Below are 13,774 nucleotides of genomic sequence, written 5' to 3'. Positions count from 1 at the left end.
AAACAAGGGGGCTGGGGATTTAGCTCAGTGGTAGAGCGCTTGCCTAGGAAGCACAAGGCCCTGGGTTTGGTCCTCAGCTCTGACAAAAAAAAATATATATATATATGAAAAATAAAAACCAAGAAAGAAACTCATAGTTAAAAAAAATCAATACTTGTTTGCTGAAGATAGTCACATTAAACAAACACACATAAAAAGCAAAACAAAGCCAAAAGCCATCCTAAACCACACAAGAAAAGTAAGCCACCATGAACGAGTCTGCAGGTGTGACGAGGCAGAGGCACAGAAACAAGATTGGAAAAGATTAAGAGAATGCAGATAAAAATTACAGAATAAATGGGCTTAAGATAACTAAAAAGATAGAAGGCATAAAGCCTGGAAAGAATGCAGAAGACAGCAGGAAGGCTGTCTAGATCAGTTTGAAGTAACGCTAAGCAGTTTCGTTTTTCATCTTAAAAATGGGGAAAAGGTGTAACCTAAAGAAAATATAGTCACCATTTGAGTTTCATAGCAAGTTAGTGACAAAGAAAGAGGGGACTTGTAGGGTCACTTGAGAAGAGGCCTCACATGTTGGTGCTGGGAGCCCAAGCTGATGTCAAACTTGGAGCAGTGGGAGATGGAGTAGAACCCATGCGCGTGAGGCGTGCTCACAAAATGCCAACTGTGTCCAGTTTCTTTTCTGCACAAGATCTTCTGAGGTAGATAGACAGTGACCAACCTTTGTTACAGTACAGGATATGGAGCCATAGGGTAGACACTGACTGCCTGTGTGACATCATAGCACACAGAGAGAGCCACAGGTGAGAAGAAAGACTACCCGGAGGCCATCACTGCAGAATGGAAGTGGATACTTAGGATGAGGAGCATACATGTAATAGCGAGGAAAGCCTGGATTCCTTGGTATAAGGAAAGTGATGGAGGTCAAGGCGGTGGGGTAGAGTAAGGTAGGTCATTGGGAGGATGAGGACACAGCTTTTTAACCTGCAGCTCCTGCACAAGCGGCCACATGCTGAGCAGGCCACTGTAGCGCCTATCCTCAGGCTCAGGGTAGGGTATGAGAGTACGGGTCTTATGAAAGACACCAAGCAAAGCTTGGGAGATGCCTGACAACCAGGCCTACCTTGGTCAGTGGGACTGGCCCACCACTACATTCTAGCTGTCCTGGAGCAGCTGGAGGCCACACTACCATAGGAGATAGGTCATTCAGTATCCAAGTGCCTACATCACAACTGTCCCCTCCCATTCAATGCCGCATCTTAAAGTCACACACCAGAAGTCGACTTTCTAAGTGACTCACACACTCACTCCAGTTCCCAGGCTTTCTGAAACCGGGTCATACCAATGATTGTGGCCCAAGTCTGGGCTGCTGGCAATAGCTGGCTGCCACCATTGCTCCCTGGGGAAGAAATTGAACTGGAAGCATAGGCTAGCCCATGAGCTTGTCCCCACCTGCAGACAGCCAGTGACATCTAAGCACCCAGTGTCCAGCCTCCACACTGCACTTGTTCTCCATGACATGGCCATTGCCCCTCACTTAGATATAGATGGTGCTGGAAGCCCCAAGACACTTGGTGTTTTCTTCCTCTTCACTGGCTGCTAAAGAAACAGCAAACTACCAGAGTATCCTCAGCTGTCACCTGCTCTGCTAATCCAAGATGGGCCACCCTGGCCTCAAGAACACACTGAGAAGAGTGACATTTCTCAGGTTCTTAGAATGTCCTTTGTCATTCCTAGCAGTTATAGGCTATGACTCTCCTACACTCTGCTTTCAACAACTAAGACACCCCAGGCACTCAAGCCCTCTTACAAGCTACCTGGAGACCCAGGTCTCTGAGAACAACCACCAATTAAGCAGCAACTGGCTCCAGGAGCCAAAGATCTGGTTGCAGAATCGGCAAGTCACTAAGTGGCTTTGCAAGGACAAGCCAATGTATAGCAGGGGACACTTACAAACAGGCGCTCCTTAATACTTAATTAACTTTAATGGCGAGTGCTGTGAAATCTGAAATTTCAGACATGAGATCACAGATTGGCTTTGGTCCATGCTGAGTTACGAGTGGCTACATGCCACTCCTGGGAGGAACCTCAGCCACTGTTACATGCACAGTTTGTTACACTGTCACTCGGCCAAGAGAGTGGCCGCCAGGAAGCACTGAGAAGACAGCATCTGGTCCAGTAGCAGCGAGGCAACTGCCGAATACCCAAGAGTTGACAGCATCAAGTCAGTTCATGGATACATTCACAGCTCCATGCTTTTGTTCAAACACATGTTTAAATAACAACACTGAAGTCCCAAGGAAAGAACAATTTCCTGGAACTTACTCATCTTCAATAATCTAGGTAATATAAGACATCATCATCTTTTCTGGACTCTCCCATTTTTGGTTAAGTGTAAAAAATTTTGGGGGAGATACTAAACTAAGATTTCAAAGGCAACATAACCAGTCACTTTTGCCTACACCACACCATTCATCAGCATCTTTAAAAACACTGGGAGGACTGATCTCCCACGAGCTGAGCCAACAGAATGCTACTTGGATTAACCACACAATGAACCAAACCTATGCACCTGGATTTCACCAGCCAACCAGCACTGTGGCACCAGGCATGGTGAAAAGACTTTGCGAGCTACTCACCGGCCCGATTCCACTTTGAAGGATTGTCAATCCAGATGTCTTCTCCAGCTGGTCTTTGTTGTCAACTGTGAAGGGGAAAAAAAATCAAAAGAAGGTGGTCAGTAGAGAGGACATTTGAGAGTATTCTCTTCTACTGACAAGTTCCCCAAACAACTGCTTGGGCAGCTGACTTAACAGAGGTGCTCTGCTGAGCAATAGGTGGATATTGGGGACCCAATGTTTCACTCAGTCACTGGTCTGTCTCAGCTAAACACCTCACACACTTTTCTTCTTCTTCTTCTTCTTCTTCTTCTTCTTCTTCTTCTTCTTCTTCTTCTTCTTCTTCTTCTTCTTCTTCTTCTTCTCCTTCTCCTTCTCCTTCTCCTTCTCCTTCTCCTTCTTCAAGTAAATAAATTTATTTATTTATTTTAATCCCAGCTGCAGTTTCCTCTCCCTCCCCTCCCCTCCCCCTAGTCCCACCCCCAAACCCCCTCTGTTCCACCCCCCCAATCCACTCCCCCTCCATTTCTGTTTAGGAAAGGGCAGCTCTCCTATGAGTATCAATAAACACGGCATATCAAGTTGCAGTAAGACTAAGCACCTCCTCATGCTCAATCATATCACAAGGAAACTTGCTCACCTGTGTCCATAGCAGCTTTGTTTTTTAACTTTGTTTTTATTCTTTGTGTCTTTTACATCCTGCATCTTGATCCCATTCATTTCCTGTCCTTCTATGTCCACCTCTGCCCTTGCAGTACCCCCCTCCCAAATAAAATTTAAGAGAAAAAAGGAAAAGGGGGGGTAATCTCATCATGGGAGTTGCAGTGTGACACAGTGAATCATGCAGTAAACTGTTTTGTCCACATATCTTTACCTACAAGTATTCATTGCAAAGAGTCATTGATCCGGTTCGAGACCTCTGGTTTCTGCTACACTATAGATGCTGGGCCCTCACTGGATCTCTACTAGGTTATCCTGATGTTACCCTGTGTTGTGGAAATCCTACAGCTTTGGGTCTGCAGAAATGGTCCCTTCATGCGCTCCAGCAGATCACAGATGGGGTTAATGTTGGGGTGGACCAACCCATAACCTTGGTTCTGGGCCTGGGTAGTTGCAGGGTTGGTCAGCCCGCCAGCTCCCTTGTCCTCACCAACAGGCTGAGCTCTCCAGCATTGCCCTGGCTAGTTCACCCTTTGCAGCCCATGAGCAAGGGCTGGGGCCAGTTCTCCTGCTTCCGTGTCCTCAGGGTTGGTTCTCCCACACCTACACCTTCAGGGCCAGCTCTACTGTGTTGCCCAGGCATGGTGTAGGGGCCACTCTCCTGAGTGCTGCAGCTGATGAGGAGCATGACTAGCTCTCCCATCTGCCCCAGGTGTTGATGGGCATGGGGGAGGGCATTTCTCTCCCACCCATGCTTGCAATATCAGGGCTGGCTCACCCATACCTCCACCAATGGGGTTGACTCCATTGTGCTGCCCAGATAAGGTGCAGGGCCTGCTCTCCCAAGTGTTGCAGCTGGTGGGGGCAGGGACAACTCTCCTGCCCTTCTGACCTCAGGGTCAGCTTTCCCACCTGCCTCAGTCATTGGGGGAGGGAGGGAGCCATCTCCTGCCCATGCTGACACATGACAGATGAGTAATGGGGACCGCTCTCTCATGCTCACAGCTTTGGGGCTGTCATACACTTTCTATACCATCTTTGAAAGTCACTGAAGATTTGATGAGAAATTATATGTAAACAGACTTTACAAAACTGTAAAGTCTTATTTTAAAATTGTGTAATGCTATGTATGTGTATATGCACATTGAGAAACAACTTTAAAAAAAAAAAGCACTGAATACACTTAGAAAGAGCTGCCTGTGTGCTTACATAACAGGATCCATGAGTTATTTTACTCCCTTTTAATCCATGCCCCTATCAGAAACATCCTATGATAATTTTGTTCCAACAAAAGCCTACCCTCATCTGCTCCTGACTTCACATGAGGAAGACTTTCAGAGAACAAATTCTATTTGATATCATGCCAGAAGAAATGAGCTTGGGAAACAATTAGCAGATGCAAATGAAGTCTTAGCCGTTGTAATGCCAGGGCAGCCGCCCCAGCAGCCCCCACTTCCCAGAGAGGAAGCATGTCACCAGGCAATTGACCTTGGCTTATGATTCAGTAGAAATATTCTTTTGGATAAAACTCATGTCATTTTGGAACTAAAAACCAGGAAAAAAAAGAAAGAAAGAAAACTCAGATGTTACTGAAAACCCTATCAATGAAGAGGGCACTGCAGTTGTGATTAGTGCAGCACAAGACAGCAAGAAAAGAGCAGTGGTTCTCACCTCTTACTGCACTACACCTGCATGAAGACTGGGTAATGAAATCACATCGTTAGAGGACACAAATGAGATCCCATTACAGCCTGCCTGCCTTCTCTACCTCCAGGGCCTTTCACTGCCTTATAGAAAAAAAATCCCCTTTTAACAAATGGACACTATTTTTTACATATAAGCAATTACCGCTGTCCTGCAAGAGCAAGGTGGACCTAAAGCAATCCAGGGTAGGGCTGAGATATTTTAGGATACCTTCAGATGGCGGGGAGATGTGGGGTGGCAATGATATACAGGTTTAGAACTTGGGTGGCAAGAGATTGTTCCTTGAGGTGTAACGCGATAAGTTTTCAGTCTCTTGTACTGCCTGGGTGGCTACTAGTGAGCTAACAGCAACTTTCTAAATAGGCTGACCAAAGGCCTGAAGATGGAATCTATAAACACTCCAGTTCTTGCTGGAGAGTAGAGATTTCAGACTTTTTTTTTATAAAAAAAAAAAAAAAAGCAAGCCAATATATAATTAAATTGAATAATCCAATCCAGTGTCAACAAGCTCTTCCTAGAAAAGCAGGAGAGTATCTTAGGCCTGGTGGGTAGCATTCCTGGGGCTCCTTGGTGTCACACAGAGCTATCTGGGTGGCTGTTCCAGTGAGAGTTTGGTTGGCAGCCCAGGCTGAAAAGGCAATTCCTCCAAACTTCTGAGAGGGCACTAGCTAATAGGCAACTTATTCCTTGGCAATTCTTATGGACCACAGAGATGCCCTGTATGGCTATCAGAAGTAGATCGCCATCACCCCTGCAGCCTGGAGATGTTGTCTTGGGAAACCACAGATAAATGCTCTTGGGTGAGGGCTCTCGGTATGAAAGCACCTCAGGAATTCTTCAACTCAGCCAATCTGGAAATTTCCATTTGATGTATACACAAGAGTGGCTTTTGGTAAATAAGCCTGAACAAGTTTAGTCAACAATATAAACAACTACAAACAATTATATAAGAACATGCCCCCCCCCTCCAAAAAAAAAAAAAAAAAGAAAGAAGAAAGACAGGAAGGACCTGGTTCATTCTCAAACAAACCTAAGATCTAACCTAAGACTAGTCTAAGTGTACATTGGAATCTAAACAACAAAGTAAATAAACAATAATAAAGCATCCACTGAACACTTGCTTTGGCTGAGCTCCAAGGCAGGCTCTGTTCACAGCTTGTCTTGCTGAATCCTGGTAGCCACCCAGACTACAGGCTCCCATCTGTACTCCAGAAATGGGACAAAGGATTCCCATCAAGAGCATTATTGAGGAAAGAGGCTGTCATCCATGGCCTCGATCCTTAGGGTCTGTGGCAATCCATAATGAGTAATGCCCTCACCGGCCTACCTAAGCATTGATTTTTTTGAATGGGCCACTCTAAAAAGCTGGGGGTTTGAAAGCTTGCCTGACAGTCTCAGTAAGACATAGTCCATTCTGAAAGTCTGCCACTGAAACCTGAAAGAAGTGTTAAGGGGTCACTCATTGAGATTTGGGGGGAAAGTGATTAGCAGTTGTATAGTCAAGGCCTGGACTAGCTATAGAACTATGTGGAGGGAGGCATCTGGAGGAGAGAACAGACTGTTAGGTGTAGGGGGATACCAGACAGAGCACCAGGTATGGGGTGGCAACCAGGTACAAGTGGTGGGATTACCAAGTGGAGGGGGTGGGGCCCCAGCAGGAGAGAGTGAAGCTCCAGGTAGACAGGTCTGGGGACTCTTTCATCACCCAGCAATCTTTGTTTCTAACAAGTGCCCTGAGGTCACTTGAGAATGAGGCCCTGATCTATTTAGCAGATGGACACAGTTCAAACCTTGTGGACTGGAGAGATGGGCTGTCTTTGGATAGTGGCATGGCCCTCTGTCTTGCCAAGCCAGGTGAGCCCTATGTAATCCCATGTCTCCTGCTATCTTGACTCTCACATCTGAACTCCTCTTACCAACGGTCAGTGGCCCAGTGTCTGGAACAGTTATGGTCACTGGGGCCTCTGGTGTTTACTGATTTCCTTGCTGTACTGATTTACCTCTCTTTCCACCCCCAGGACATAAGGCTGATCTACAATTCTTTCTAGTACTTGGCATCTCTGGCAGAGTCTCCCCATCCTTCTACCAGCATCTTGCCCTTCATGTCTTAGAGCCCTAGGTAAGGCTGTTCCCAAGACACTTTCCCTAAACTATGGAGTCAGTCACATTCATGCACTATGAATAGTCCTCTATCCAGTCCCCATCAACCATGACTCAGCTCTCAGTACAGAGAGGGCCTCCCACCTTGTAACATTTATAAGAATATTTTAAAAATAGTCCATTTTCAAATGTACTTTGAGCCAGCTTTGGACTACAGATGAACAGAAAACACTAGACCACTGTTCACCTCTGTTAGTCGATACCTATACCCTAAGTAAAAGTTAAGAGCAGAAAATTACTAATAGCCAAGGTTTTCTAGAGACCGGCAGAGATGACACAGTTATGTTCCTGATAAGCTTGAAAACAATCAAAATGTAAAATACAGAGATGAACCTACATAGGGTCTTCATTAAAAAAACAGAGAAATGTCAAGTGTCAGAGGGAAAGGTTAAGTCCTAGATGACATGTAAGGTTGATTCTTCCTTATAACTCAGCTAAAGAGGAAAGAGAGGTGGGACCTGGGTTGAAAAGCTGTTCTCTGTGTTCAGTCACAATGCCCACTGTTCTGGGCTCATGTCTGGTTCTGCAAAGTCTGGTTCTTATAAAACAAAACAGCCTTGTTCTCTGCTCTGAGTCTTTGGTGCTTTTATTATGAAGTGAGTGTCCAGGTTTCTAATACCTTGAATTTCTAATACCTTAACATCAGTTTGTAGTCTCTAACAGGATGCTCAGCCTATCATGCCTCAGTCTCCCCAGGGTTCACTTTATGAATGGCTGTGAAGATTATGTAGGGACATAGACTTGGCACACAGTGGATAACAATCTTCCTCCCCATGAGAGGACCATGCATGTCCCAATCTATGTACAGCTAGGGAAGGATGCCTGTGTCTGGTCAACTGAACATTTCAATTTGTAGCATTCCTGGGTTCTTTACCTAGAATGCACCAAGATGGCTGCCTCCCTTTGGGTAAGCCTTCTTTGTTTCCACATAAAAAGCCAACCAAGCAAACAGAAAGGTCAGGGCAGTAGGTGCAGAACAAACCCATGGGAGGGGCCTGCCTTTGTCTTCAATGTTCCTGCTTTTCTTGGCTGTTATGGCTCTGATCAGCAGTGTCTCTCTGTCTACATTCAAATGAATCTTCTTTTCCTCCAGGGCATCAAGAGCAGCTAAGTGTCTTGATTGGGTGATGGTAAAGCTGGCCGTGGCATCCCCCCAGCCTTGGGTGGGAGAGGCTTCCCTGAGAGCCCTGATGACCACAGAGGCCATGCCCACTGTCTGTTTAGTCATTCACACCAGGTGTCAGAGCCCAATCTCTAGCTCCTCAGGAAGCATCATTGCCATCAGGAAGCCCAGTGGTACCCGAAGAGGTGGCTGGAGAGCAGGACTTAGAACAGCCATGTTCCAGGAGGTGTTTCCCTGCACTTCCCCCAGGGAAATCTCTTCTGCCTCCTGTCTGCTCTGTAGGAGGGTCCCAGCTCTGCCAAGGAGCAATGGCCCTGGTTCCCACAACCCCGAGCTCTCTCCATGGCTCTGGCTTCAGATCTCCAGCCCTGCCTGTTCCTCCTCACTTTGCTGTCTGTGCTGTGCTTGGAAGGCTCTCATTGGTGCAGACAATACAGGCTGGGCGAGTTTGCCTTTTTCCTCCTCTATGCTTCCGTTGCAGAATTTATCCTGAGCACCCCAGTCTTTCTGTTTGCTTATTTTTATTTATTTTTTCTTATTTAAAAACTTTATTACATTTATTTATATTTATTCATTTACTGTGAAGGCACTTTGCTGCCGTAGTGTATAAGCAAAGGTCAGAGGACAACCTGTGAGAATCATCAGATCTTGCCTTCATTCCTACTGAGAACCCCCAGGGCAGCATAAGCATTTTCTCACTTGGCTCAACTACTGGAAATGTCTTGTTCAGCCACATGTTCAAATTTCAGCTGAGTTCTTGTTTTAGTTAAGCTTTGGACTTGGAGCTAGCATGTGTGAGAGCAGACCAGTAGGCCAGCACGGCGCGGGGATAGTGAAAGGGACTGCTTCACCCAAGGCAGACAGCAAAGCAGAAAGCCCATTTTTATCTTCATGCGAGACAAAAAGGGTTTCCAAACACAAAAAAGAAGTCCTTTAAAATTAAATTCACTAGATGAAGGATATGCAAATTACCTGAAGGAGCGGAACCCTGTAATGTTCTCAAAACTCTGCAATAGCCTATTTAATTAGTATTTTAATTTATCGGAATAATTCTTTGCACTTGACAATTTATGCAGCTTCCATATAATTAAGCACGCAGCGGCAGTGGAGTAATTTTGCCTCTTCTCTTTATCCCTGATATTCTAACCTGAAAGAATGGGCAGAAGTCTCTTCTGAAATCTGAATTACAATGGGGACAACTTAATGGAGGCCCTCTGCTGGCAAGCTCAGCTGGGAAAGCTACCAGGTGAAGTGCTACCCAGTGGGGCTGACTGCCGGGCCAGTGGCCTTTGTGGAACACCCCCTTGGTGGGGCTCCCCACCATCCATATCCTATACCTAGGCATCTCATCAGGGAGTATAGGCAGATCCTCAATGATCTAGATCCCTGGTGGGTCCCATGCCCCTTCACAGTCAGCCTTTCTGACTAAGTCTTGGGCTCTCTATGCACTGATGTGTGTGTGTGTGTGTGTGTGTGTGTGTGTGTGTGTGTATGTGTGTGTGTGTATACATATACATGTCATATATGTATATACCATATGTATGGTATATAATATGGTATACAGTGCATGAGTGTATAAATGGTATGTATGTAGCATATTTGGGTGGTCTGTGTGGGGTATATTGTACATGTATGATGTACATACACACACACACACACACACACACACACATATATCATACATATGTATATGGTGTTTGGTGTGCATATTGTGTGTGCATGTGTATATGTTTTTGTGTGTGTTAGATATATACATGTCATACACTTATGTACCATGTGTGGTATATATGGGTACAGTGCATAAGTGTGTAAATGATATGTGTGTACTATATTTGGGTGGTCTGTGTGGAGTATGTGGTATATGTATATAGTGTATATCATACATATGTATATGGTGTTTGGTGTGTATGGTGTGTGTATGTGTGTTATGAAGGCTGCTTAGTGGCTGGCTGTGTCTGTGGACAGGTTGCCCCTGCTAAGGAGAAGCCAGTCATGGTTTGATGGCTGATTTACCACACTGGCTAGTAGAATTCCTGCTCTTCTTTCTACAGAAGGGCCAACAGGTCACAGAACAGCAGGGCTGGGTGTCCTCTCCAAGGAGAGGAGAGTGCACCACACCTGTCCAGAGAGAAGCTGAGAGAGCCTGGATGCGGGAGCTGCTGTGTGGTTTCTGTTTCCTCCTGGCAGATCACACTTCCTGTGAAGGGATTCTAAAAAGGAAGCCCACAATGAATACTTCAGTTCACTCTCCATCCTCTCTGCAGGCACTGTGTTGAGCCTCAGGCATATTCCTCTCACCCCAGTGTTGTTCAGAGCCTCCAGGTGGGCCCCAGATCTCCTCAGTCCAGAAGGCAGGGTGCTCTGCCCTGCTCAAACATCCTCAGCAGGGGCCAAAGATGGTAGTCACCAGGCAGCAGGCTGGCTCTCTCTCAGATCTGCCCTGTTGCCACGCTTGAGGTAGCACCAAGGTTAGACCTAAAACCCACTCAAAATTAGTGTGGTGGCAGCTTCCAGAGTACTGTGTGCCTAGACTGGAATAGGGCAGTTGGAGTAGTTATAGCTCATCTACCCTGTCCTTGCTGGGCCATGAGGACATCCTTTCACCTTCCTGGATGGACCTCAGAGGCCTCCTCTGTGAGATGGACTTCTATAAGCCTGAAGATAAGGCATCTTCCAAGTTCAATATTTGACACTAGCTGCTTTCTTGGAAAGGTCTGAACTTGGATCCTGAGGATCCTTTTATGGCTTACCTCCTATACTATGCTTTCCCAGTCTCCTTCCCACAGAGTATGGGATACTCTAGGGTTTAGACTTCTGATGTCCCCTTTTCATTTTCTGAGAACCATAGGAGCTTTATCTGAGTTTTAAATAGCTTCTGTTTAAAAGAAACTGTTTTCTTCCACTGATCAACTGGTCTCCACTGCTACCCCTCTGATACATTCAGTAGCTCAACCCAAACCCTAGACTGTACCTGCTTCTTCTTTCTCCACATCTGTTCAATGATGATCTCTGACATGAGACTCTTAATCTCAGGGTCGTGGGTTTGTGCCCCACATTGGGCGCCAGATATTGGTAAATTTATTAAGGCCACTCCACGTAGTTAAAAGGGAGATTTATTTTGTGGAGTAACTTACAAATGAAGGGATAGGTTGTAGAGTCTGGCAAAGGTATGGAGCAGTTCAGCAGTGTTCTCTGGAGAACTCTGTTTGGTATACCTCCAGCATCCAGCATCCCAGAACCAACCGAGACCTCTCCTTTCGATCATGGGTCTTCTGCTTCCTTCCTCAGCCCCACCTTGTGGGCATGACCATTACCGAAGCCTCAATGGGGGTTGGAACTTCTAGGCCAATGCTGGGATGGCTACCCACTACAGACATTCTCTGCCATCACTCACTCATCTGCTCCCCACATCTGTCCAGTGACATTCTCTGCCATCACTCACTCAACTACTCCCCACATCTGTCCAGTGACATTCTCTGCCATCACTCACTCATCTGCTCCCAACATCTGTCCAGTGACATTCTCTCACTCATCTGCTCCCCACACCTGTCCTTCCTTGGTATTTCTAGCTTCCAGTTGCTCAGTCTTAAAACCATTTTAGTTCCTTCTTTGGATTCCTTCCACCTAGCCTATTGGCCAGTCCTAATGTTCTACCAGCCATATGTCTGGGGTCCAGATGCATCTCTCCATCCCTTCCAGGTCCACAGACTTTGTTGGGATCTGCAGTAGTGCCAACCACCTCTCTACATCAGAGCCACCCTTTCCATTCATACTTGCTTCATCTGCCCTGAGGAACATACTGCCTAGGAAGCTGTCTGCATCATGTGTATGCATGTGTGGAGCCTGTATTCCACAAGCTCTCAGGTAGCAGAAGAGACCACTGAATTGACATGTCAAATCTCAACCCTCAGATCACAGAGAATCAAGAAATTTCTGCAAAACGTATCCCTTCCATACCAGCCTGAGAGCCTGTTGTGTTCATTGCCTGTCATCCCTGGTTTGGGAAGTGCTCGTGAGTGCAGGGCTCATTGTCACTACATGCATTTTGCAGGTCAGCTGCCTGGTACCCTGTGAAACTCATAACCCTAGACAGGACTGGATCCTCTGTGTGTCTTGCTTCCTCTACACACATCTATGATGAACCTTAAAGGGAAAGCAATGTGTGATTAACTGATTTTGGCAACAGGATCTTTTCCCTTTCTTACTGAAAGATTCCACAGAGCACTTCATGGTAGCTCCTCTGGGGCACACATGAGTGCCAGTAGCCATCCTCTTGTGCTGTGGGGGCAGGTTTAAGTGTACACATCACCAAAGGGCTGTGATGGTGGGTGGATCTGATCACCTAAGCAAGTAACACAGGCAGCCTGGAAGCTTGGGGAAAAGAGAGAATGCCAAGTTCCTGGTGGGACCAGGAGGGATACATAGAGCTTATTATACTGCTCAGAATGGCTTGAAATTTAATATCTATGAATCTCTGGAACTTTCCATTGAATATATCAGATGGCAGTTAATGGGGAGTAACCAAAAACATGGAAATTGAATGCATGGTTAAGGGGACTCCTTATGTCCACTTTTATACATGTTGGCCAAGATACGGCAAGTCTGAGACCCAGCAACAATTTATCCCATTAGCAATCAGGTGGGCATGATGCCCAAATCACATGCTTTTGTTTTTATACAAATACTGATATTGACTAAAATTTGACTGAATTTAAACAGGATAAAAATGCAGCTTTATCTAAATATTTTATTGAAAACTTTGTATGAATTATGTTTTGCTTTATGATCTTAATAGTGCAATTAAATAAAATATTTTTTGGAGATACAATTTCAGCTTTCTTTGGTTTCCTATGTGCGATTACAGCTGGTTCACGTCTGTCTAGATTAATCAAGTACACAAAAATCTCTGATAATTCCATGATTTGTGAAGCAGAGGGAAAACTATATGCCTGCAGATAAAATCAGTGAGAGTTTGTTACTTGTTTCTTTTTTTAAGTTGCTCTTGATCCAAACCCTATCTACCCCAAGAGAACCTAGCTTCAGATTTTGCTGGTTGGTGGTAAAATACATAAATATAAATAAAGTTTTATATTTATATTTAATTTTTTGTGCTTTGTTTTTTGAGACAAGGTCTTTCTACGTTGCCTTGGCTGGTCCAAAACTTACTATTTAGGCCAGGCTAGCCTTCAACTCACAGAGACCAGCCTGCCTCTGCCTCTTGGATGCTAGAATGAGAGGCGTTTGCCACCATACCCAGTTCAATAAGTTTTTTAAATGCTATAAAAACCTATGGGCTCGAGAGATGGCTCAGTGGGTGAGGAACTTGCTGCACAGGAGTGGGGGGTCTGAGTACAGGTCCCTGGAACACATGGACAAGGGAACATGTAATGCAGGCCGGACACCCCAAAGTTCCTGTGCTGAGACTGGATACAGAAACAGTAAAATCCCTGGAAGCTTTCAGGCCACCAAACCTGATACTGTTAGTTGTCTCCTGACCTTCACGTGTGTGCTG

General features: G+C 45.6%; 1 protein-coding gene across 1 annotated transcript in view; it reads right to left on the bottom strand.

Moving 5' to 3' along the window:
• Positions 1-13,774, bottom strand: part of Ptprn2 (protein tyrosine phosphatase receptor type N2) — a 723,577-nt gene that overhangs the window by 243,570 nt on the left and 466,233 nt on the right. Inside the window, exon 12 of the mRNA XM_036205661.1 lies at positions 2,637-2,701. Within this exon, the coding sequence (XP_036061554.1) occupies positions 2,637-2,701 (65 nt within the window). The remainder of the gene's footprint in view (positions 1-2,636; positions 2,702-13,774) is intronic.

This window comes from Onychomys torridus, chromosome 14, assembly GCF_903995425.1.
Source record: "Onychomys torridus chromosome 14, mOncTor1.1, whole genome shotgun sequence".
NCBI lineage: Eukaryota > Metazoa > Chordata > Mammalia > Rodentia > Cricetidae > Onychomys > Onychomys torridus.
The sequence above is the reverse complement of the archived record's forward strand: the minus strand, read 5'-3'. Positions and strand labels throughout refer to the sequence as shown.